Below are 26336 nucleotides of genomic sequence, written 5' to 3'. Positions count from 1 at the left end.
TTAAAAAGTACTGATATCTGGACCTGACCTTCAGAGATTCTGATTGAATTCATCTAGAGTGCATGGATTTCCACAGATTCCCTGAATTTCCTGGCAGAAATTTTCCAGAAGTAAACCAAGGTTGTGGTCCCAGATGTAGTCATTAAGAACACAGCAGAAAAAAAAAAAAAAAAAAGAACACAACAGGAAACCCAGGTCCTGAAAGCCAAGGACTTGCCCTGGTACAGGAGCATCGACTGCCTATTCTGATAGAGCTTGCTGAGTCTCGGCAGGCCGGGCAGGCCCTGGGCTTGAACCAGGGTTGTTCTCTGGTTCAAGAGGCTCCAGGGGAAGGGACTCTTCCTAATCCCATCTCTCTTCTGCCTTTTGCTCTACGCAGTCAGATGCTATTTGTCTTCCCCCTGGAGTGTGGTCTCCATGGTTTCTCTTTCCACTGTTCTGCAGTGTTCCCTGTGTGCATCCTAGTGCCCCTTCTGCACGTCTCATAACGTAGCCTGAAATGTGGAAGAAATGATAAAAGAATCATCTCTGTGGTTTCTGCTCTTTTCCTTAGAATCTTTGGAAGGGGGAATGCCCAAAACCCACTCATTCTTCTTTTCCTATTTTCTCCCACCCTACATAGTAGCTCCTCCCTGGAACTCTCTGGAACTTTCTCCAACTGCCTCCCCAACGGCCAACTGCTGCAGCCTCCAATTCTGCCACTCCAGGGACCACCCCAAAACTCTCACACCCTCAACACTGCCAGACCCTGATTCCCCTAAGGGCCCAGACTGTGGGGCATCCTAGAGTGAACTTGATCCCCACCTCATCCAGCCCAGAAACTTGCCAAGATTTCTCACCTCCCTGCAGCTGCCACCCAACAGCTCCCACATTGCTCTGGGTAAGTGACAGGGCTCTTCCCCATCAGCGTGAGGCGGGGACTTTCCATGAGGACCAGCCAGGGAGGAGACAGAGAGACAGAGAGAATGAGTGCATCTCAGGGAACTGCGGCCGGAGAACAGAAGGGGTTAGTGTTGAGGGTGGTAGTTTTGGTTTCTTCACTTTGATGACTTGAGGCTAAGTGTAGGGCTTCTGCATGCTTGTCTCTGGGAATCTGTGTTTCCTGGAATGGGCATTTGGGCACATTTCCTCCTGTAGAGCTCTGGGATGGGCATTACTGATTTCAGCTCAGAAAGGTCTTACTTCCAACAGACTTAGGAGTTTCCATCTTTTGTGGGGTCCTGATTACCCCTTCAATGGTAAGAAGAATCTCTGTTTCCTCCCAACTTTAGGCATGTGGGGAGAACTAGAGATTGGATCTGTCCACAAAAGGAGGGGGTAAATGTACAGCTCTGGTAGGCTCTACATTCAGTTCTCACTTCCGTGAAGACAGACAAAATGTTCAAGCCTCTGGGGATGACATGGCAGCAAATGAACCTGAAAAACACCACTGGGGCCCTCCCTCTGTTCTGTCGATGAAGTGATTCGTTAATACGTACAATCTGTGTCTAAAGACATGGGCTATTAGTCTGTGGTTGGTTGCTGAGGCCAACAAGTTTGGACTCCTGGAAAGGAGAAATTGTGTCCCTGGCAAGAAGTCGCCCAGGTCCCCAGCTTCCTGCCAGTATAGCAGAAAGCTTGGATTAAAGGAGTGGATGGGGCAGTGGCAGGGCTGGGCTTATCTCATAGATACTCTCCTAGTTTCCTCATTCTTAGGGAATGTACTTGCTAGCAATTGTGGCTCTGAAACTCTCTCTGCCACTGGCCCTACACCCCACCCCCTGTCACCAGCACCAATTCCTGCACCTTCTGTCTGATAAATTAAAAGATCTACAATTCAAAATGCAATAGAAGGAAAGCAGGAATTTCATAAAATCACAAGAAAAGGAATTATATTTTGATATTTTCACATTTCCAAGACACTTTCCAACTTGGTTATCTGATAATAAATGGTGTATCAAAAGCTATACATTGTAGTCAATAATAAAAAGATGGTCCAGATTCATTTTGGAAGACTCTGGGGATTCTTTTCTGTACTTTATTTATTTATTTACTTTTAAATTACAGTTGACATTCAATGTTATATTAGTTTCAGGTGTACAGTATAGTGATTAGGCAATCATATACTTTATAAGGTGACCCCCTCGATATTTCCATTTCCCACATGGCACCATATGTATTTACTACAGTGCTGTTGACTATATTCCCTATGCTGTACTTTACATCCCTGTAACTATTTTGTAACTACCAATTTGTACTTTTTAATCCTTTCATCTCCTTCACCCATTCCCCCAACCTCCCTTTCACCAGGCAACCATCAGTCTGTTGTCTGTATTTTTTATTTTGTTTCTGTATTGTTTGTTCATTTAGTTTTTTAGATTCCATATACAAGTGAAATCTTATAGTATTTGTCTTTCTCCATTTTACTTATTTCCCTTAGCCTAATACAGGGGGCCAGTTTTTACACAGGGGGCCAGTTCACTGTCCCTCAGACCATTGGAGGGCCGGACTATAAAAACTATGAACAAATCCCTAAGCACACTGCACATATCTTATTTTAAAGTAAAAAAACAAATCAGGAACAAATACAATATTTAAAATAAAGAACAGGTAAATTTAAATCAACAAACTGACCAGTATTTCAATGGGAACTATGGGTCTGCTTTTGGCTAATGAGATGGTCAGTGTCTGGTTCCATATTTGTCGCTGCTAGCCGTAACAAGTGATATGACGCGCTTCTGGAGCCCTGACTCGTGCGTCCCGCATTGCTGCGCTTTGTGGCGCCACTACATACAGCACACAGGATGCATCCTGTGCTCTCTCACTGACCACCAATGAAAGAGGTGCCCCTTCCAGAAGTGCGGCGGGGGTCGGATAAATGGCCTCAGGGGGCCGCATGTGGCCCGTGGGCCGTAGTTTGGGGACCCCTGGCCTAATACCTTCTAGGTGTGTCCATGTTGTCACAAATAACAAGATTTTATTATTTTTTATGGCTGAGTAATATTCCAGTGTGTGCGCGTGCGCGTGCGCGCGCGCGCACGCACACACACATGCCATAACTTTCTTTTTTCCCATTTATATTTCGATAGACACTTTGGTTGCTTCCATATCTTGGCTACTATAAATAATGCTGCAATGAACATAGGGGTGCATATCTCTCTTCAAATTAATGTTTTGAGTTTCTTCAGATAAATACCCAGAATGGAATTGCTGAGTCCTTCTTTGTTTCTTGTTAATAGCCTTTGTTTTAAGGTCTATTTTGGCTGCTGTAAGCATTGCTAGCCCAGCTTTTTTGTTTGTTTCTATTTGCATGAAATATCTTTTTCCATCCCTTTATTTTCACTCTGTGTGTGTCTTTCAATCTGAAAGTGGATCTCTTGTACACAGCATATATACGGGTCTTGTTTTCTTATCCATTCAGCTACCCTGTGCCTTTTGATTGGAGCATTTAGTTCATTTACATTTAAAGTAATTATTGATAGGTATGTAGTTATTGCTATTTTATTATTCATGTTTTTATCTTTTTCTTAATGAAGTCCCTTTAATGTTTCTTGTAATACCGGTTTGGTAGTGATGAACTTCTTTAGCTTTATCTGTCTGGGAAGCTCTTTATCTCTCCTTTAATTCTACATAATACCCTTGTTGGGTAGAACATTTATGGTTGTAGGTCCTTGCTTTTCATGACTTTTAATATTTCATGCCCATTGCTTCTGGCCTGCAAAGTCTCAGTTGAGATATCAACGGACAGTCTAATGGGAGCTCCCTTGTAGGTAACTAATTGTTTTTCTCTTGTTGCTTTTAAGCTTCTCTCTTTGTCTTTAACCTTCGGCATTTAAATTTTGATGTATCTTGGTGTGAGCCTCTTTGTGTTTGTTTTGTTTGGGACTCTGTGATTCCTAGACTTGCATGTCTACTTTGTTTGGTCAGGTTAGGGAAGTCATTATTTCCTCAAATAAATTTTAAATCTTCTGCTCTCTCTCTTCTCCTTCTGGCACCCCTATGATGCAAATGTTTTCACATTTGATGTCCCAGAAGTCCTTTAAACTATCTTCATTATTTTAGATTTTTTTTTTCTCTTAGCTGTTCTGACTGGGTATTTTTCTTTTAGCTTGTCTTCCAAACTGTTAATTTGATACTTTGCTTCATCTAATCTACTGTTGATTCCATCTAATGTAGTGTTGATTTCAGTTCTTGTATTTTTCACTTGTGACTCATTCTTTTTTATCGTTTCTATGTCCTTTTTTTTTTTATAAATAAATTTTTATTTAAATGGGGTGACATCAATAAATCAGGGTACATATATTCAAAGAAAACATTTCCAGGTTATTTTGTCATTTAGTTCTGTTGCATACCCATCACCCAAAGAGAGATCATCCTCCGTCACCCTCTATCCAGTTTTCTTTGTACCCCTCCCACTCCCCCCTCCCTCCGTCCCTCCCCCCACCCCCCGTAACCACCACACTCCTGTCCATGTCTCTTAGTCTCACTTTTATGTCCCACCAATGTATGGAATCCTGCAGTTCTTGTTTTTTTCTGATTCGCTTATTTCACTCCGCATAATGTTATCAAGATTCCACCAATCTGCTGTAAATGATCCGATGTCATCATTTCTTCTAGCTGACTAGTATACTATGGTGTATATGTGCCCTATCTTCTTTATCCAGCCTTCTATTTTTTTTTACAGTGATTAAAAGCCTTTAAGCAAACTCTTGGCCAATACAGCAAGAATCCATAAAAGAGTAGTGTCCTTAACATGTTCACCAAGTCCAAGTTGGCCCCATCACCATGTCAAATCCCTGAAAAATGCAACCCAACCACAGTTCAGTCTGTTAGGAGCTGTCACAGGGAGCAGGAGTCCAGGAAAAGTCCACATCCAGGAAAAGTCCGCATGGCACTGGAATTGTCACCATTCTATACTTTGCAACTCATGTCCAAGTCCCAGTGGCCACTGCTTCTACCTGGTAATGATTCAGGTAGACTGGAGAAGCCATTTGCAACATGCATGGATATGGAGCTTCTGTTCTCCTCTGCCTGGAGAGATGAGACCAGGTAGCTTTTCCCTGGAGCTCTGCAACTGTGGCATGGTAAAGAGAACCTTGGGATACACTAAGCTGGGTGGCAATGGTAGATTCATAATAGAAGTTGGCAAAAGGGGGAAAGAGAGCTCTACATTAGGAGTAGGTCCCAGCCTGAAATATGAGTGGGGCATTGAGATAGGAGGGATAAAGGAAACACTATATATTAAGCAAAGCAGCAGAACATAGGACTATCAACACCCACAACAGAGATCTTTGAGGGAAGAATAAAAAACCTGACTATTCAGGCAAAACATAGTTAAGTGGCCCTTGTGCAAATGAGATCAGTTTACCTGCTTCTTGGAAGAAATACCCTAGGCTCGTCCACAGTGTCGTAGATGGGGCTGACGGCCCTGAGCACCTTCAGCCTTCAGTGGCAAACCCCAGCTTTCTGGGCAAGGTTAGGTCATGGGTGGCTAGAGCAGGGCTGGAAGAGACTGAACCCTCCCTTAGAGGAGTGAGGGGGAAGCCTACCTTCCAGTGTCCCTGTTTCCTCACAGTAGAGGCATGTAAGCCTGGCAGGCTTTAGCTCAATGACCTTCCTTTCCACTATTGAAGCAGGACCCAGATGGCATCCTATGAGACCCCTTTGGGGCATTGGAGCCTTTAAGGGCATGTCCTAAAAGCTGGTGGTTCCCCTGATCTCTATTGGGCTTTTTCTGCCTCTAGGTATCTTAAAAGCCATGCTCAGAAGATCTCGCTGAGGGGTTTGAGGATCCCCATCTGCCTATATAAATCTTTTCCATATATCTGGAGCTATTTGGAAAAAGACAAAACAGTGTATTAGCTGGATCTAATAAAGAAGGTAGTAGTTTGCAGGCGAAAAATATTTGGTGTCTCCTGTTCATCAGCATCCAAAAGAAATGTAAAAAAAAATTTTTTTTTTAAGTAAAAAGCATGATATGGTAGACCCGTAGGAGTTCCAGGATATGACTACTCCCTTTTAAATTGTTTTTTTTTTTAATTGACCTTAAAATGTTTGCTGAGTACACTTTAATAATACCTTAACTTTAAAGATTGTAAGCATGACAAAATACAGTAAATGCTTTTGCTCCATATGCAGGAGCATTTTCAGTTAAGCCAGTTTAGGAAATCCAATAATAGAACAATGCATACAGACCATGAGCTATAGCATGCTTAGCAGCCTCTCCTGTTCTGACAGAGGTTACTATAGAGCCGGAATATGAAGCCACTGTAATGTGGACATAGGACTGTTTGCCAAATGAAGGTATATGAGTAACATCCATCTGCCAAAGTTGTCCTGGTAGGGGTCCTTGAGGGTTAACTACAAATGAGGGGGCAGTATAGGACCCCTTGGACAGGTCTATGTCCTTTTTTATGTTTACTGTTTCTTTGTCAAAGTTCTCGCTGAGCTTATATACTCTTTCCCTAAGTTTATTGAGCATCCTTTAATCTGTGCATTGAACTCTGCATCTGGTAGATTGCTTTTTTTCTATTTTTTTTAGTTCTATCTCTGAAGTTTTGTCCTGTTCTTTCATTTAAGACCTTTTTTTTTGTTTCATCACTTTGGCTGCCTTTCTGTGGTTGTTACATAGTAAGTAGATATTCTATGTCTCTCAGTCTTGGCAGGATGGTCTTACATAATAGGTGTCCTGTGGTGCCCACAGGAGACTGTCACAGTCTCTGTGGTCACCGGAGCCAGGTGTTACAGTGGTGTCCCTTGTATGGGTTGTATGTACCCTCCTGTTGTAGTTGAGCTTTGATTGCTATTGGCATGTCAGTGGGTGGAATGAACCCTTCAGCTGACTGGCTGTGGGGACTAGCTACGACTATAGCAGACAAGCTGTTGTGTGGCAGCTGACCCCACAGAGTGAGATTCACTGTAGTGGAGCTCTGGTGTTTGCTGAGTCTACCCCTTGGGTGTGTCATTTGTGGAACTAATGGGGTGGTGCTCTGATGTGGTCTACAGCTGGTCACCAGATATATTGGTTCTGGGGTCTCTTGGAAGGAGCTCTGGTGCAGGCCCAGGTCAGCCCAGAGCCACCTGGTAGGAGCTACAAAATAATCTCCAGTTGGTAGCTGTCTATGCTGGGCTTTTCTCCTGTTCTTTAAACATGAAGGACAACGAAAGGTCAGAATATTCTGTTTACAACATATTGTTTTTAAGTATGTGTTCTTATTCATTTATTTATTAAGCATCTCCTGTTTTCAAAGAATTATGGGGAATGCAGAAATAAGTGGGGCCCTCACAGGATGAATTATATACAGAGAAAACCAACAGAAGGAAGATATCACTGAATGCTATTGAGGGCAAGACAAACACTGCCCCCAAAGCTCAGTGAGACACAGATTACATTAATAGAGGCAGAGGTGTGCCTTTAGGAAGTTTATATCTACTCCCCCTACCCTTATTTTATTCCTTCTTTAAATGGGTAACTGAGCACCTGCTATTTCCCAGGCACTGTGCTAGGTTTACTATGCACTAATTCACAGGACACATATGGTCCTTCCCCTATAATGGTAACACAAGTAAATGGCAAATAAAAATGTCCTGTTACACACTATCCTGGTGGCAGAATTGCAGATACTGTATGTGGATATGAGAGGATATCCAAGAAACTCTTTGAATAAAATGATGCTTAAAAAACACCTGAAAGATGAGCAAAAGTTAGCCAGATCGGTCACAGGGCAGGAGAGAATGGCACTCGTTGTAGAGAGAACAGCTTGTGCAAAGGCCTTAAGTGGGGAGAGAGTATAGCCAATTGGCAGGGTGGAGCATAGGCTACACAGACTGTCACAAGCTGTCTACACAGTGTGGGAAATGGATTAAACCAATGTTTTTAAAGTGGACTTTATATAAACACTAGTTCCTTGGATTTGTGTGTTAAAATAGACATAACGTAAAGTTTATCATTTAACCATTTTAAGTGTACAATTCAGTGGCTTTAATTAAATTCACAAGATTGTGCAACTGTCACAATAGACAGGGGATCCTCAGGTTATGACAGTTCCATTCCTATGACAGTGATGTAACCTGAATTTGGGTGTATGTTGAAACATACCCTAGCCTAAGTCACTTACCTATCCTAACACAGTTGTAAAGTCATAATCTAGAACATAAAAACACAACTAAGCCACAGAAAAAGGAAAAAGACATAAATATACTGTACTGTACACTGTACTGTAGTAACAGAAAAAAATGGGGGTAAAAGAAATTCCTTACCTTTATTCCTGTGGTTGGCTTGCACACTGGAAGGGTATTGCAAGGTGGAGAGAGTGACCTATGGGAAGGAGGAAGCTGGAGAGGCAGGAGAACCTGCAGCAGGTGCTGGAGATACTGGGTCAGGAGAATCAGGATTACCTAAGGAACATGCAGGAGATGCTGGAGATGATTCTACCTGTACTCCAGGTGTTTCATCTCGAGAAGCAGCTGGTGCAGAGGATACAGGATCTGTTGCAGGCATCTCTACCTTCTTAAAGAATTGTTCCAGGCTAGTCTGGAAGCTTGATGACTTCTTCTCTTCCAGAATCTGCCTATAGCATTGCAAGGCATCCATAACAGCTCTGTAGACCTTACTGAATCTGTCATCACTGGGGTCCTCAGCCTGAAATTTTGCCAGCCCATCCTCTACCATAGAAAAACCTTCCGCCAAACCCTTGATAGTAAATCTCTTGGGTTCTGGGGTTTCTATCTCTTCTTCTTCAATCAGCTGCTTCTCCAGCTGAATGAGGTCCTCAGCAGATGGCTCCTCTCCATGTGATGCCAATAGCTCTGTGACATTCTCAGCCTCCACCTCCAAAGTAAGCTGTTAACCCATGGCAACAACCTTCTCTGTTACAGCCTCCACTGACTCCTCAAAGCCATGGAAGTCATACACAAACTGGGGACACAGTTTTTTCCACAAACTTAAATAAGTTTGTTTGGCATAAGCTGAAACACTCATGTTTCAATTTTTTAAAGTTTTTATGGGAGCCTGACAAGGCAGTGGTACAGTGGATAGAACATTGGACTGGGATGTAGAGAACCCAGATTTGAAATCCCAAGGTTGCCGGCTTGAGTGCGGGCTCATCAGCTTGAGTGCAGGGTCACTGGCTTGAGCATGGGATCATAGACATGACCCCAAGGTTGCTGGCTTGAGCAAGGGGTCACTCACTCTGCTGTAGCCCCCTGGTCAAGGCATATATGAGGAAGCAATCACTGAATGACTAAGGAGCCACAAGGAAGAATTGATGCTTCTCATCCCTCTCTCTTCCTGTCTGTCCCTATCTGTCCCCCCCCCCCCTCTCTCTCTGTCACAAAACAAAACGAAAAAACAAACAAAAACAATCTAGCTGCATATATTTTATAACTATGATCTCATTTTCCTTAGCAAGGCACAGGGGCCCCAAGGTCATATTACTTGTTTTTGGAAGTGGACAATGGTGCGTGCTAGAGAGGCATAACTCTCTCCCACACTCCCAACAGTCTGAAGGAGCTCAGAGCAAACTCAGGAGTCTTCCATTCTGCCTGCTGCACTCCCTCGCACCCCTGTCTCAGAGAAGACAGAGCTAATGAAGGGGAAGGCAATGGGAGAGTCACCTTTGCCCTTCCCCTGCCAGCCATAGTTCCAATCAGAGTTCCTCACACTCCTTCCCGCAGCCCTGTTTCCCAGGAAGCGTTTAGTAGGCTCAGCCCCAGGCCACCTTCCTCCCAGCACTGTGCTGGGGCATGCTGCCTCTTTCCTCTGGCTCTGCTGGCCTCCTCCAGAGACTAGTATTTTGGGAGAGTGCTGAGTTCAGCACTGCTGCAAGATGCAGTCTGACAAGCCCTTCTGTCCTCAGCTGGCCCTTCAGGGCTGGCCTCAGGGTGGCGGAGGCCCTACCCCTTGTGCCACAGCCCCTCCTACAGGAGATTGCTGCATCCAAATGCATCTGCCACCAGCCAGCCCTGAGGCTGTCAAAACAGGAGGCAGAGGAGCTATGGGCATAAAGAGCAGGGCTGTCCGAGGGCACAGCACAGCGGAACCCCTGCTCCTAGAACAACAGCTAACTAAGGTCAGGCTCTTGCAAGCACCCCAGAACCTGCCCCCAGCCCACAGCCTGGGGTCACCAGCTTCCCAGGGTTTGCCTTAAAGCAAAGGAACAGGCTGGCCCTTGAGCAGCAGACCACACGGGGCAAGTGGTGAGGGCAGATGAGGCGCTGTGCCGAGAGGCTTACATAAGCACCTCTGCTCTGCAGCCTGCTCCGGCTCCTGGCAGCCAGGACTTGAGTGACGGCAGAGTCTTGCTCGGGCGGAGGAGAAAGCTTCAGCCAGGACTGCAGATTGAGTCCGGTTTGGAGTAGGCCCAGGTCCTCCTAAAACACTTGTGTCCGGTGGCTGATGGACTGCCAAAGCCCTGGCCGCTGCCCTCCCAGCTCCTTCTGCTCCCTGGAGGCCTCTGTTCCACCAATGGGCTCCTGGCGTGGGGTGCGCGAGGCGCAAGGGCTCCCCCTGCGGAGGGCTGGCAGCACTAAAGGCTCTTCTGTTCCAGGTGCCCGTGGGCTGGACGATGAAGCTAGCCGCCACGGCCCTGTGTCTGGGCCTCACATTGGTGGTCACCGGAGTCAAGAAAAATGACCCATGTGCGTACGAGGCTCTGCCTGACACGGATGCCGCCTTCTGCAGGTGAGGCTGGTGGGGCCCCAGAAAGCAGGGGTCTTCGGGAGGGGTGTTCCCAGAACTGAGGACCACCTCCTCCTAAGGCAGCCTTCACAGACAGGCAGAGAAGGAGAGCACCCTGATGTGGGGCAGCACTGAGGACTGGACTGTGAGCTTGGCTCCTGCCTTCCAGAGGGCAGCTCTCCCGGGACCGGGATAGTGAGGGTGTGGAGGTGGTCGGCTCCCGGAGCTCTGAGGGGCTGGCTTCAGCCTCCCTGCTGGACCCGAGACCACCACCACCCTCCCCTTCAGCCTGAAACGCCCCCCTCCCCTTACAAAGTGGCATTTTCAAGAAAAGTGGCAGTTTGAGGGCTGGTTGTTTGCTTTCCAGGAACAGGCCCCAGAAGTGTTGGGACAGGCTGCCCTTCAGGGGGTGTGGCTGCTGGCTGCTGTCAGGGAAGAGGCTGGAGCTTCCCTTCCGAGGAGATGGGGCGGTTGGGGTTGGGAGGGAGGGGGCGACACACGCTTCTCCTCATCTGCGTCCCATTTCAGCGCCCTCCTCAGAGACTGCTGCTTAGGGAAGCCAGTCTCAGCTGTCTTGGGTCATCCTGAGGGCTGCCCTGGTCACTTTTCTGCCACCACTGTGGCCGGTTTTTCTCTCCACAGAAGCCAACAGAAAGGAAAGAGGGAGGAAGAACTCCTTCTTAGTCTGTTTTCTTGTGTACATTTGAATTTTTGCAAAGATTACTTTTAGAAAAAGAAATACATCTTTTCCTTTAAAGAGTTAGGTAAATGAAATCTTCCCCCCACCCCCAGAACCCCCCCCCCCCAACAGATTTTGCTCCTATCAGTACATTTTTAGAACTCTAGTGGAACGGTTCTGGGTGAAGTTTGTGTGGGAGAAGGGGGGAACCTTGTTGTCTGTCCTGTGTGGGCGCTGGCCCGGGGAGCACCTGCAGGGGCAGCTGAGCAGAACCTTCTGGAGAGAAGCTTCCTTCTGTGGCAGGCAGAAAGTCAAGCCCCCACAAGCTGGCAGGTCAGCTGGGCCAGGCCACAGGAATGGCTGCATTTGGAGTGCCTCTGTGCTTCCTTGTGTCACCCACACTGTAGAATGCATAAGAAATGATCCTGTGGTGTGTGCTCACTGGAGTTGACTGACCTACAGCCCATCTGCTGATCTCTTCCCTGTGCGTCCACATGCTGGACCTGTGGCCCAAGCGTCGCTCTGGGCTCCTCTCCTGGACTCATTTGATGGTCATCACGAATCTTCCAAGTATTGGCACCTTCACTTTACAGATAAGCTCTCTCCAGAGATTACGCCACCTGCCGTGGTGCTGACACAGCTTCAGCCGTCAGAGTGGAATCAGCCGCTCTCACTTGACTGCACTCCTGCTCTTTCCCCACCTGTTTCGGACTGCTGACCCCATCCGCAGCCCCGAGCTTCTCAAACTCCAGTAAAGAGGAAAGAGCTATTTTAGCCCATTCAGGCTGTTATAACAAAATGCCAGAAACTAGGGGACTTATAAATAACAGAAATTTTTCCTTAGAGTTCTGGAGCCCGGGAAGACCATGATCAAGCAGTAGGCAAATTCGACGTCTGGTGAGGACCAGCTTCCTGGTTGGTAGACAGTCTTCTCGCTGTGTCTTCACATGGAGGAAGGAAAGAGAGATCTCTGTTGGATCTCTTTTGTAAGGGCACTACTCTCATTCATGAAGGCTTCACCCTCATGACCTAAGCACTTTTCAGAGGCCCCACCTACCATGCCATCAAACTAGAGGCTAGAATTTCAACATGTGAATTTTGGGAGGACACAAACGTTCAGACCATAACGAGAGCCATCTGTAGGACACCCTAGAACACACCAGCAGATCCCAGTTTGAGAAGCATGGACTTCTGACACTAAAGTGAACACTAAGAAATGTCTTCAGGTTGTAAATCATTGTTGCAAAAAGGAAGCTTTGTCTTTCTTCCCGCTGAAGGTTTTTGTTTGTAAAAGATCAGTACTGAATATGAGCACATCATGGACACATCAGACCCTTGAGGAGGGATCAGTACCTCTTGTGCTGGGGCCCCCTCCCCAAGAAACCTGCTCAACTCAGGCTTCCAACTCATGAGAGACCCCCCCCCCCACACACACACACCCCCCGAAGTCATGTTGATGATTCTGCACTCAAGCTGACAACACTGGTGAGCCTGAGCTCAGGCTGGAGCCCTCAGGGTTTTGAACCTGGGACCTTAGTATCCCAAGTCGGTGCTCTATCCACTGCACCACCACTGGTCAGGCCAGAAAAGCTCTTTTAGAGTAATATCTCACTTACTCCTGAGATAAGCCAGAACAGACTGACAAAAACACTGAGTCAGAACCCTGGCTCAATCTCAGAATCAAAAGAACCATGGTTGTCCTACCCACGCCACTTGGATGAGTCCACTCCACAGTCCTCTCCCTGCTGCCCCCCACACAGTGACCCTGGGCACTGCCTCCCACCGCACTCTCTGCTGAGCTGGAAAGCTCCACCCTTCACAGTGCATCCTGATGTCGAGGCGGCCCTGCTTTCCTTTAACTTCACCCCTTTCTGTATCTAGTGTTGCCTCAGGCGCTGCAGAGGACAGATTTAGTTTCTCTTCTTCTGGACGGTCCTTGGAATGATTGGAGACAGATGTCATGCCCCCCACTTCACCCACAGCTCTCCTAACCTGGGCACCCACCTTCATTTGTCAATTCCTCTCAAGGGCTTTGGTTCTGGGCCCCCACTTTTGGGAAGGGTCGATTGAAGAGAAACCAATTGCTTATCTTTCATTCTTTCTTTTCTTTCTTTCTTTCTTTCTTTCTTTCTTTCTTTCTTTCTTTCTTTCTTTCTTTCTTTCTTTCTCTCTCTCTCTCTCTCTCTCTCTCCCTCCCTCCCTCCCTCCCTCCCTCCCTCCCTCCCTCCCTCCTTTCTTTCTTTCTTTATTTCTTTCTTTCTTTTTCTTTCTTTCTTTTTCTGAGAGAGGTAGGGAGAGAGAGACAGAGAGACAGGAACATCAAGCTGTTTCTCTACGTGCCCTGACTGGGATCAAACTGGCTACCTCTGTACTTCTGGACAACACTCAAACCAACTAAGCTATCCAGCCAGGGCTTTACTTTTTTATTGATTGATTTTTAGAGAGACAGAGGAAGGGAGAGAGGAAGGGGATGGGAAGCATTCATTTGTTATTCCACTCAGTCGTGCATTCGCTGGTTGCTTCCTGTGTGTGCCCTGACCAGGGATCGAACCCACAATCTTGTCATTTTAGGGTGATGCTCTGACTGAGCTAACCAGTCAGGGCCCCATTGCTCTTTTCTGACTGTGGCACCCCACACTTTCACATTGAGAAAAATGCAACAGGGGGTGGGGTGCCCTCTGAGCCTCCTCATGTCTCTGTGAATTCAACCTCATCTCCACCCTTGTTTTGGGCAGCTGGAATTCTGAGCTGTTTCCACAGGTACAGCTGGGGAGCTGTTTTTCTCTAATCCAATTCTTAAAATGCCAAAGAGTCAAACAGAAGCCTGGAGAAGCTAAGTGACTCCCTGGGGAAGCTGTGTGGTACGGGGGAAAATGCAGACAAGTTGGTTGTAGTCACTCTCTATTGCTGCACAACAAATTCCCTGAAATGAAACCGCTGCACATACTTAATGCCTCACATTTTCTCTACATGTGGCTTATCTGGGCACCTCTGGCTCAGGGTCTCTCAGGAGGTCAGCTGGGGATGCAGTCTTATCTGAAGGCTGGACAGGTGGAGTGTTCCGCTCTGAGCTCACTCATATGGCTGTGACAGCCTTGGTCACCTTGCCATGTGGCCTCTTCATGGGGCTGTGTAGAACACAGCAGCTGGCTTCTCCCAGAGCAAGGACTTGAGAGGGAGCACGTGGAAAAGAGGGCTTCCAAGGAGAAGCTATCATTTCCTTATAATTTAGAAGTGATGTCCTAACATTTCTGTTGTATTCTCTTTATTAGAAACAAGTCACTAAATCAGCTCCTATTCAAGGAGAGGGACACAAGGAAGCACACCCATGTCTTTCTTCTCCTTCAGTTACTAATTATGAGATTCTGTGCTAGTTCCTTAGCTTCCTCTGGGCTTCAGTTTACTCATCTGGTAGATGAGAAAAATGACAGTAGCTGCTTCAAGATATTGTTGTATGAAATGGGATAATATTATAAGATGCACCTGATTTATTAGAGTGGCCCAATAAATGACATTTCCTCCCTTTCCCCCCTTCCCTCCTTCCCCATCACTCTTGCAATGTCGACCATGGCCAAGCTGGAACCCGAGTTCCCACCCCTCTCCCCACACTTTCTTGGATGCCTCCTAGTCCCATCAGGAGATCAGGAGGTGGAACATGTTCCCTGTAAAGTATGCCCCCAGCGGAAAGGGCACTCGCTGCAGGGAGATAGCACCTGCAAGGTTTTTTAATTTGAGTGTAAGTTATTTTTGTTTGAAGATTTTATTTATTCATTTTAGAGAGAAAGAGAGAGAGAGGGAGAGAGAAGGAGGAGGAGCAGGAAGCATCAACTCCCATATGTGCCTTGACCAGGCAAGCCCAGGGTTTCGAACTGGTGACCTCAGTGTTCCAGGTCGATGCTTTATCCACTGTACCACCACAGGTCAGGCTTGAGTGCAAGTTTTAAAGTTTATTTTTACTAAACTTATTTTTGATTCAGTTCATCTCAGGCTTGTCCAATTTTTTTAAAGGCTGGTTTGATCATCTGAACTGTTAGTTACTGGCTTTGTCATTCCCAAATCAAATTTGTCTTCTGTAAGTCCTCATCCAAGCCATTGGCAAAGCTGCTAATCAAGACAGAGGTCTGCACACGACCCTTAGGTTGTCCTGCCCATGTGGAGCAACACCAGGGCTTCACACAGCAGGCTCAAGCAGGGATCCATGCGTGTGACTGGGGCTGGGGACACAGGCCCTAGTCCCCGGGCATAGACCCTGCCAGGGCACTCTCATCAAATGTCCACTTGCTGATTTTGTTTCACTATTTTAGCACTTGGAGCAATTCTACCCAGACAAAAGCAGGAGGCCTGTTTGTTCCCCAGGAAAGGCCCCTCTGATCCTCAGTTTCCCTCCTCCCTGACCCTTGGCCTTTCCAATTCCATGCCCTGTGGTGACTTCTATCTCTCCGCTAGTGGAAGGTCCATCTTCTTGGCCCCAGAGCTCACTGGCTGCAGTGGGAGTTGTGGTAGAAACAACCAAGTGATCCTTAAAAGGCTACTGTGAAGTTAAATGAAAACCTGTTCTCTAAATGTTCTTTGACAGCTATTAAAGCTGTGCTATCCCAGAGCAATGACTGTTAACTCCTGAAGAGTTGAGAGTAACAAGTTTGCCTCACAAGCTGGTGGTTCCATTAAGAGGCATGGGTGAACTGTCCTGCCTCAGTTGACCTGAGTCCTGGCACACAGGTGCTGACCTGAGGAATTATCTTGTCTCTGATGAGTGTTGCATTTGCCCTTGCCTAGGATGGGATCTCAGAAGCCTCTGGGAGGGTGGGGGAAGGAGGGAAATGTGGGGCTCCTCACCAGGAAGCTGTCTTTTTCTTCATCCCAGGTTCAGACTTAGGAAGCTCCCCTTTCAGATCTACTCCCCCAAATTACATTTGCACAGGGTCCCCTTCAAGCGTCACTCCCCGAGGAGAACTGTGGGCAGCTCTGGGTGACCAGTGGTGGGGTGTGGAGCTGCTCAGTCATGCTGGGCTACCTGGAAAGGCTGAGGTCCCACACTTTCTCTCTCAGTGAATCATCTTAACCAGATGAATCTGTAGAACATGACTGTGCTTGTTGAGAAGGGCTCCTGGTGGCTAACTGGGCTAAAATTTATAAACAGTCTAGTAGCTATTTCTAAAGAGAAGCCTCTCATGCAAGCTGCGCTTAAGGGAGAAGCCTCCTCTGAACTGCCTGCCTGCACTGTTTTTCTGCCCGCTGAGCCAGCCCTTATAAAAGAGTTCCTGGAATAGTACTTCAACCAATAGGACTGAGACTTTTTCTGTCCAGCTGTATCTTTACCAGCCAATCAGAGCAATGCCTTTTAGACCAATCAAATTGTGATAATTTGGAGTCCTCATTTGCATTAGAACAGACCAATCAGGGACCAGGAGCAGGGACTTCTTTCTATATAAGCCAGCTCCCCTCTACCTCAGAAAGCACACGTTCTTTTTACACTGGAGACTGTGTTTAACTCTGGCTGGGGTTAAAGCTATCTCATCTGAGTGGAGCATAGCTGTCTAGCTGGAGAGGGCCCATGCTACCTCACACCCAGGGGTGCCTGACAGCTGTGTTGTTTCATAATTGAGAAGTAACACTATTGAGCTGTTTCACAGCATGCTGTATCACAGTTGAGCTGTTTGCTGTAAATAGTCTCCTCCTTCATTGTAACTCAAATTGGGGATTCCTGTTGGTGTTGAATTGGCACCAATGACCATGGGTTTACAAACCCTACAGACTCTGGGTCTTTATGATAAAAGATGACAGAAGGGTGAGGAGGAAGAAGTCTTGCTTGCTTATATCCATAAGTTTCAAATACAAGTGTGCCTGACCTGTGGTGGAGCAGTGGGATAAAGCGTCGACCTGGAAATGCTGAGGTCGCCGGTTTGAAACCCTGGGCTTGCCTGGTCAAGGCACATGGGAGTTGATGCTTCCTGTTCCTCCCCCCTCTCTCTCTCTGTCTCTCCTCTCTCTCTCTCTCTCTCTCTCTCTCTGTCCCTCCTTCTCCTCTCTAAAATGAATTAAAAAAAATTAAAAAAACCACAACCAAATACAAGTGTGTTCCTTGTGGGATCAACCCTGCCATTGAACCTGATTCCCAGAGTACTTATGCTGTTCAGGTCCTTTTTCTCAGGGAGAAAGTAGATAAATAAATGTATACTACAGCCTTAGTGACTAGGTATTTTACCCCCTGAGAGATATTAGCATTTTGAAAGTGCAATGAATAGTAGTAGGTCAAGAGCCTAAGATATGGACAATTCTTAACCTGAAGAAGTGGATTAATTGGTGGGATATCCAAACATGGAAAGGATCTGAATTGGGTAGGGGAGAGAACAGTCTGTGCCCATAAAGAAGGCTGTGTGAATTTGCTAAACCTTTATGTAATAAGAACATTCCTGAAAAGCAATTTTTAAATGCTATTCTTACAAACCCAATCCTACTTTAAAGACACTGACCACATTTGCCTATGGATGTGTATTCTTTTTTTTTAATTATGTGAATGTTTTTATTATTATTATTGATTGCTTTTTGAGGACAGAAGAGAGGAAGAGATGCATTCATTTGTTGTTTTACTTAGCTGTGCCTTAGTTGTGTGTTCATTAGTCGCTTCCCATATGTGCCCTGACCAGACATCGAACCTGCACCTTTGCGGTTTCAAGATGACCCTCTAACTAAGCTAACCAACCAGAGCCTATGTGTTCTTTTTGAGAAGTAAACACTGATGATAGTGAACACTTCTTGACCACTCTGCATTGATTATTTACTTTAATTGTTGCACCAACCCTGTAAGTAGATACTATTAGTGTCCCCATTCTACAGGTGAAAAAACTGAGGTACCAATAGTTCAAGTAACTCTTAGGCTACACAGATTACACAGCTAGTTAGTGGCAGGTCTACGATTCAATCCCATTTGACTTTACATTCCCAACAGTGCTAGACTGAAGCCTTATAATCCCCACGCTCCCTAATACTATGACATGGGCCAACCCCCTCCCTCTCTCTGTAGGGGCCTTGAAGTTTCCTACCCAGAGTTGGGGAACCTTGGCTGTATGTTTGTTCCTGACTGCAACCACTACAGAGAGAAGATCACCCTCTGGCCCAAGCCAACAGTCAAGTTCCCGAAGGCTTTGGAGGTGAGTGAGCAGATCTGCCTTAGAGGATGAGAGCTGTGGGTCTCAGTTTGCCCCTGACCTTACTCATCTGAGTGACTAGAAGCTGTATGCAGAGCCATCTGGGTTGGGTCTGGTGCTAACAGATGGCTGTTGCCATAAACATGTGCCTTCCTTAGAGCAACCCCACAGCCTTGGAGGAGATTGGGGTGGGTGGGAGGGTTGCAGTTTGAGAGAGGTTTGTCAGGGCTCAGGGGCCACTCTGCCTGAGCCTTTTCTGCAGTCCCTGAGCTCCCAAGCCCACCCCTAGGTCATTGTGGGGACCAGTTGATGGATGCTTTGGAGTCTGTGGAGAAAAGGAGGAGAGAGGGGTTGTGGGGAGTTCTTTCTCATGGTTCAAGGTGGCTGGGCTCTGATTTTCTGAATGGAGAGGAGCTAGTTTGTAAAGAGCAGCACTTCTCATGCAAACTAAACAAGCAGAGGTTAGTGTGTCTTGACTCTTGGTCTTCGCAATAGGAAACACACTCAAAACTTCACCCAAATTGTCTAAAATAGAAGACTGAACCATTTTAGGAGTTGGAAGTAACTATTCCTTTTACTGGGAAACGGTTAGTACCATATTGATCTGGAAGGTTCCCTTGGTTTGGAGAAGGGCCATGGAACTAGGAGGTGGGGCTGTGGCTGCTGCCCGCAGTGTCTAGGCCTTGTCCTGGGGGAGCTACGCCCGTGCTCTGGTCACTGTTCATTTCTTCCTTAAATCCTGGGCCATATGGAGCCCCCAAAGCATCTGGGGGTAAAAGGTCACCTTCACTTTCTTCTTTGTTTTAGTAAGAGGTACCCTGTCAACCCAGGAGCAAGGACTGTGATGTGCCAGGTCTCAGGCCAGGAGTGGGTAGAGACAGAGGGCTGTGGTTAGGGTGCACCCACGTGCACACCTAGGCCAGCCTCCAGGCCTCCCCTGTGCACAGAGTCAGGGAGAGGCCAGCGGCTCCTGCCCTCCGTCCGTCCAGCTTGGGGGGGCTGTCAGCACAGGCAGAGCAGGATTACCAGTTTGGGGGTGGGGTGGGGTCACACAGATTTCTTGGAGGTAGAGGAAGAGATGTTTCTTTCTTTCTTGAACTATTTTTCACTAACAGGGAACAAATATGTATATTGTGATCTCACATTTATGAGGCTGAAAACAGGAAGCTTTGGCAGGCTATTGTGTTTGCAAAGATGACAAGAATCCTTCCCTCTGGGAGACCGAGCAAGCAAGCAACAAGAGGACCTTCTGGGTCTCTTCTGCCTTCTCCCCCAAGTCCCCTGAACATGCACACTCATGCACACATACATGCCAGCCCTCCTCCCCGGAGATCCTGAAAAACAGAGGGAATGTAGGTCACTGTGATTCTAACTCATGAGACGGGAAGAATAGAGCAGGAGTGTAATGCCCCCCATGGGACAGGATTCTCACCCACCATTAATTCACTCATCCTCATGTTTGTCACTTAAAGTGTGAGAAGGTTGGATCCGATGATTTTACAGACCATTAACTGTCCCGAGAGGGCTTCTCAGCACAGGACTCCATTACTTGTGGTATTGCTGTAGGTGTCCACTAGATGGCAGTGGAGATTTTTCTCAGTACCTAGTGTCCTTGGGAGGGACAAGTTTGGAGTAAATTTGGAAAGCCTTTGCATTTGGTTGGGTTTAGTTGATACTAATTGTCATGGTGTATAGGCACATAACACAGGGATGATTCTGGAATCTCTCATCCTGTCTCAGCCCTGAAGTGAGGCGAGGAAGAAAACCTGGAGATTTAGGAAGGACACAGAGCTGTGGTTAAGAAAGCCAAGGAGGACAAAGATTTCACAAAGGAAGGTTGGTCAAAGCGGGGGAAAAAAGAAAGAAAAAAAATAGCTTTCTTTTATTATAGAACAACACATTATGTAAATTTGACTTTGACAAGGCAGATTCAGTTAGCGTTATTAAAAGCCACCATTCATCGGGGGTACCACTTTATGTTGGGTACTATTCATGCATCATTTCATTTAATGTTCTGAAGTCTGCAACCTAAGTTTTTCTTTAATAGAGATTGTTAGTGGTGAGTGACAAAAACCAACTTAAACTAGCTTGAGCCAAAAAAGAAGGGAGGTATTATTGGTCCACAAACCGAAAACTCTGAGGATGACTTCAAGCATTGATATCTCCAGGTGTTCAAACAATATCACCAGGAATCTATTTATCTGTTACTTTTCTCTATTTTTTTCTGTGCTGGTTTTGTATGTGAATAGACTTTCCTTGTGGTGACAGAGACCACCCTCATCAGATTTGTATTTTACTAGTTTATCAACCCCAGTGGAATAGATCGACCCTTCCCAACAATTAAAAGTCCCAAGATTTGTCTGACTTGTATTTCATGCCCTTCCTTGAACCAAACAGTGAATGGGGCACCCCATTTAATCTACAAGGGCTGAAAGCAGAAGAGAATGGCTCCCCCAAAAGAGAAGCAAGGTGATGGTTATTTATCAGAAGGGGAAAGGTGTTGGGTAAGAAAAATAAGAAAAGTTCTGTAGGAAGTAACGAGGCCAAGTGCAGAGCTGGGATACATCAGAGGCAGGGTTTAAACCCAGGGTGCCCACTTCCAGAAGCCTGACCCATGAGTAACAGGGGTTTTCAGGGAGACACTGGGGTGCTGGCACATTTGGGGAGGATCTGATGAGGGGATCCTTTTCTAGGACAGTAAGAGCAGTGTTAATGTTGCTGGCGAAATGACAAGACCTCGATTCTTGTCTTCCTGAAGGAAAGAATTCAGTCAAGAGACAAAGAGCAGCAAGTAAAGCAAGAATTTATTGGCCATGCAGGAACACACTCAGAAGGGACTGAGCATGCAAAGAGGAGGGGAACACACTCAGAAGGGACTGAGCATGCAAAGAGGAGGGGCCTTGGAGATGGGTTCAGGAGGTTAGTCCACAGCAAGCTGCGGCTGCCCACTGCTCCCCTGGTTGCAAATCTCATGGGGCCTCTTAGAGTTTAGGAGAAACAGAGAGGCAAGGAAAATGCCCCTGGGGGAAGAAGATGAGGTGGGAGGCAGGAAGGTGCAGGAGTGCTCCAGGGAGGGAGAGCACCCTGAGTCCTCCATCCAAAGGGTTTTTAAGGATGGAGAGTTTAGGGGAGGTCTCAGTAGAGGATCTCAATAGAATATTCATCAGCTTTTCATGTGTGTCCTTTTAAGGTGTGGTCACCACTGATTGGTCAGTACCAGGTGGGGGTCAGCACCAGAGTAGGGGGCCATTAGTCAATGCAGCTGGTCCTGAGGTCAGCAGGCGTCACTTGTCTGGTTTTGCTGCTTTTTCTGGGCCTGAAGCTGAAACATACTGAGGCTTAGATATATTTGATGCAGGTCAGAGAGCCTCATTGTCTTGGGGGCTTAACACTCAAGGACTGTTCTCCAGCCCCCTTGTTCACCCCCTGCTAAGGGGGACTGACCCAGACGGATAACAACATGCCAGGAGAGGAAAGGTCAGGAGAGGGTCTGAGCCACGTGACCAGTGGTAGGAGATTAAGGGGTCTAAACTATACGGCCAGCAGTATGCTAGTGGAGGAAAGACTACCCTGCAGGGCGAGGTCCTTGTTTTCCCAGCTTCCCACTGTGGTGACCTTCTGTGCCTGGCCTATTGCCCTTGCTCTGCTCACGTCTGTCTAACGGCCTACCACAGTTCTGAGGAAAGCAGTGGCAAGGAGGTAGAGACAGGCTAGGGACAGTGAGAAATGAGACCGTGGCGGGAACGTCCCTTTGGGAACAGAGGAACACACACCTCTAGAGAGACAATGACAGGGAAAGCTGGGGGGGGGGGGAATGGTGCTGTCAGGAATAGGGTTCCTCAAACGTAGGGTGGGAGGCCTGAGTCCTGGTGACAAAGAGGAAAATAAAGAATTTCCTCTGGGCCTGGGCCTGATGGAAAAGGGCAAGAGGTTGGTGACTGGCTGTGCGGAGACAGTGTCTTCCTTAAAAGGTGTTTAAAGCAATGGCACCAAAGAAGTGAATGTTAGTGGACACGTGCAGGGAGCATTCCGCCCCCACACACACGAGTACAAGCCCCGAAACCCTAGAGGGAGGGTTCTAGTGCCACAGGACAGTGCCTCTGTGCACCCCGAGGGCTTCTGCCTCCACACCTTTGCTCAAGCCACTCCTCATATTTGGATCCTACATCCTGGAACACCCTGCCCCCACCAAAATGCTTCTTCCAAGAAGCCTTCTGTGAATACTTCCCTCCCTCTGGGACCCATCCCCATTCCTAGATGATTTCTTCTTTCTCTGACCCTATTTAATGTCCCCTGCCCTCCAAACTTTTTGTTTTGTATTGTGGTTGTATATTCATAGCTTCAACCAATGTATAACAAGACCACAGCTCCTAACAGAGTCACAGACCCCATGTTGGCTGACTGGGTGGCCAAGAGGTTGAGTTGGATGGATGGATGGCAGGGGGAAGGACGCCCCCTAGAGTGTGAGCCATGAGACATGAGAGCCCAGTTGTTTGCCCTTTAAGCTGCCGGGTGTTCTGGGGACTGAGGAAAGCTGGTGAGCCTGGTGGAGCCCAGGCCAGCAGCAGTCTCCCTCATCTAGGGTGGTGTGGGCTGAGCAGGAGGGGCAGCAGGGAGAGAACCGGGATGTCAGGTGGGCTCCTGAGAAGGCAGAGGACTGCAGGAAAACACAGAGGGTCCCTGTGCTACAGCTGCCGAGTGCTGAGGACGGTGTTAAAGTAAGTAGAGGCTTCCTCCTGGCACGCTGACAGATATTAAGAGGCAAATGACTTAAAATGCATCTCTGCCAGTGAAAACTGAAAGGCCCCCGAGAAGCTTCTTGACTGGGGCTTATTCTACACCTTGAATTCGGGCATCTGGAATCCTTTTTTTTTTTTTTTTTTTTTACAGGGACAGAGAGAGAGTCAGATAAAGGGATAGATAGGGACAGACAAACAGGAACGGAGAGAGATGAGAAGCATCATTAATCATCAGTTTTTCGTTGTGACACCGTAGCTATTCATTGATTGCTCTCTCATACGTGCCATGACCGTGGGCCTTCAGCAGCCTGAGTAACCCCTTGCCAGCGACCTTGGGTCCATGCTAGTGAGCTTTTTGCTCAAGCCAGATGAGCCCGCGCTCAAGCTGGCAACCCCGGGGTCTCGAACCTGGGTCCTTCCGCATCCCAGTCCAACGCTCTGTCCACTGCGCCACCGCCTGGTCAGGCTGGAATCCTTTTTTTTTTTTTAGATTTTATTTATTCATTTTAGAGAGGAGAGAGAGAAAGAGAGATAGAGAGAGAGAGAAAGGGGGGAGGAGCAGGAGGCATCAACTCCCATATGTGCCTTGACCAGGGAAACCAGGGTTTTGAACCGGCGACCTCAGAATTCCAGGTCAATGCTTTATCCACTGCGCCACCACAGGTCAGGCAGGCTGGAATCCTTTTGAAGTGAAAAAAATGCCTTTAAGCAGGGAGTGTACATTGCATTCCAGGAAAGGAACAAAGACCACAGCAGTTCTGTCCCAGCCCCGCTTTCCAGTCAGGCCCTGGTCTCCCCCAGGAAGCAGGCGACTCCGTGTCCTCCTCCACGGCTGGGCAGGCAGGCCTGCATGCCACCCTGAGTCTGCAACGTCTGTGTTGCTGGGGCCTGAATTTGGGTCCTCAGCACCCGGGGGTGAGGAGCGGATTCTCCCTGGCAGCTGGGCTCACTGAGGTGAGGCTATGGAGCGGTCGACAGGGGCCAGCCCGCAGAGGTCAGGTCTGATGGGCAGGGGAGGCTCCCGCACGCGGGGCCGGGGGAGAGCCTGGGCTGCTCCTGAACAATGGAGACAGGACAGTGGGTAAAGTCAGGAGAGGATGGGGAGTCTACTGAGATGGGTGGGGGCAGTTCACCAACGTACCAGTAATAGTTTAGGGAAGAATTAGTAAGATTCGACCGTAACCCAGGGCTTAGCACAGGAACTTAATAAACAGAGTCAGTTGTCAACTATAAGAGACTGACTGGCTTGTGATCTAGCTCAGTGGTCCCCAACCTTTTTTGGGCCCCGGACCGGTTTAATGTCAGAAAATGTTTTCACGGACCGGCCTTTAGGGTGGGATGGATAAATGTATCACGTGACCGAGACAAGCATCAAGAGTCAGTCTTAGACAGATGTAACAGAGGGAATCTGGTCGTTTTTTGAAAATTATAAAACATCATTCAGACTTAAATATAAATAAAACGGAAATAATGTAAGTTATTTATTCTTTCTCTGCGGACTGGTACCAAATGGCCCACGGACCGGTACCGGTCTAAATGGTGGAAGGTGCGGAGGAAGAGATGGGGCTGTGGAGGCCCTGTGTGCGTCCGAGGCCCAGAGGCAGGTGCCAGTGAGTTTCTGACAGAGAGAAAGGGTGACAGGTAGAGCCAGACCTGGGGAGGCAGCATCCAGTGCCCAGACAAGGATGCTCACATGCTATTAAAAAATTGTTTATTGATTTTAGTTAGAGAAGAAGGGAGAGAGACAGAGAGACAGAAACGCTGACCTGTTCCTGTATGTGCATGGACCGGGGATCGAACCTGAAACCTTTGCATGTCAGGACAGTGCTCTAACTAACCAAGCAATCTGGCCAAGGCTCATGTACCATTTTTTCCCATTTGTCCCTGGCCAAAGTCTGCTGAAATCACCTAGCTGTGTCCCACTCAAGCCCAGGTGGCTCAGCTGGGGCTCTGTTATGGGGCTGCCTGTGGCCACAAGACCAGGTAGAGGAGGAACAATGCTTGTCACCACTTCCAACCTCGGCAGTTTGATTTTTAGGTTGCAAAGAAGCTTCCCATTCAGGATTGTACAGGCCCTTCCAGCAGCATTGGGAGCTGGGTAGAGTGGGGATGATCCCCACACAGCAGATGAGGGCACTGTGCAAGGTCACACTTGCCAAAGCTGGGAAGTTGAGGGACCAGCCAAAGATGTCAGGTTTCCTGCCTTCCAGTCACTGGCTCTTCACCAGTCTGGTTCCTGGAAAACAACCTCCAATGTGCAGGCTGGACTTGGGGTCGTTCATGCATCTGCTCACTGGAGCTGATCCTGGACAGCTCTTCTGCCTGCCCTGCTGCTGGACACTGTTCCAGGAGCCAGGGACACACGCACAGCCACATCCCAGCCCTGTCCACTGTGGGCATTCCATAGTGGCAAGAACGTGAACTGCTGTCGTGAACAGAAGGGACTCAGAAGCACTTGTGTGACTGACGTTGCTCCCGGCTGCTTCACTGGCAGCTGCTTGGCCGTGGTCTGCATCCCCAGTGCCCTTTGTCCCTCACCACCTTTCCTGCCCGTGTACTCAGGCTCCGGGGTTCACAGAACCGCTGGTCAGACCTGAGCCCAGCCTTCTGGGACATTTTAATAAAGCCGCCCGTTCCCAGTCCACAGAGACGCTCCTGGAAGCTCAGGCGCACAGGATGTTTGCTCCATAATTGAGCATCTGATGTCAGCCAAAAGCTTCCAGGCAAGCACTGGGGAAGCGGGTTCCAGATGTTTTTCAGATCAAATAATGTTTCTTTGAAAAAACTGTGTGGGCTGCTCCTCTGAGGGGGCAGACGGGACCTGAAAGCACAGTTCAGTGGGATTTCATCCTGGCTTCAAAAAAGGTCACTCAGCCAGTGTCGGTGTGAGGCTCTTTGCGTGTTTGGATCTGTTCACAGTGGTCTGCTGGGAGTGTGAGCAGAGGCTGCTCGGATTTTACAATAGCTGTCCAGCCTTTTCTGGAGCCATTACAATGGACAAACAGGCAAAATTTGATGGCTGCAGCGAACTGTTGCCTGTTCTTACTGGAGAGAGAAGGTGGCAGCCTAGAGAGTTAAGACAAAGGTTTTGAGAATTTTAAAATGAGTAATAA

General features: G+C 47.6%; 1 protein-coding gene across 2 annotated transcripts in view; it reads left to right on the top strand.

Annotated features, from left to right (window-relative positions):
- Window positions 1–765: 765 nt before the first annotated feature.
- Window positions 766–26336, top strand: part of PEBP4 (phosphatidylethanolamine binding protein 4) — a 233666-nt gene continuing 208095 nt past the window's right edge. Inside the window, exons 1-3 of one of the 2 annotated variants that reach the window (XM_066351677.1) lie at window positions 766–880; window positions 10527–10660; window positions 18361–18487. In XM_066351677.1, coding sequence (XP_066207774.1) covers window positions 10545–10660; window positions 18361–18487 — 243 coding nt within the window. In that variant the 5' untranslated portion in view covers window positions 766–880; window positions 10527–10544. Of the gene's footprint in view, window positions 881–9941; window positions 10050–10526; window positions 10661–18360; window positions 18488–26336 lie in introns of those variants that run through there. The other variant, XM_066351668.1, reaches the window with a different exon arrangement.

This window comes from Saccopteryx leptura, chromosome 1, assembly GCF_036850995.1.
Source record: "Saccopteryx leptura isolate mSacLep1 chromosome 1, mSacLep1_pri_phased_curated, whole genome shotgun sequence".
NCBI lineage: Eukaryota > Metazoa > Chordata > Mammalia > Chiroptera > Emballonuridae > Saccopteryx > Saccopteryx leptura.
This window is presented reverse-complemented; position numbering and strand designations above follow the sequence as displayed.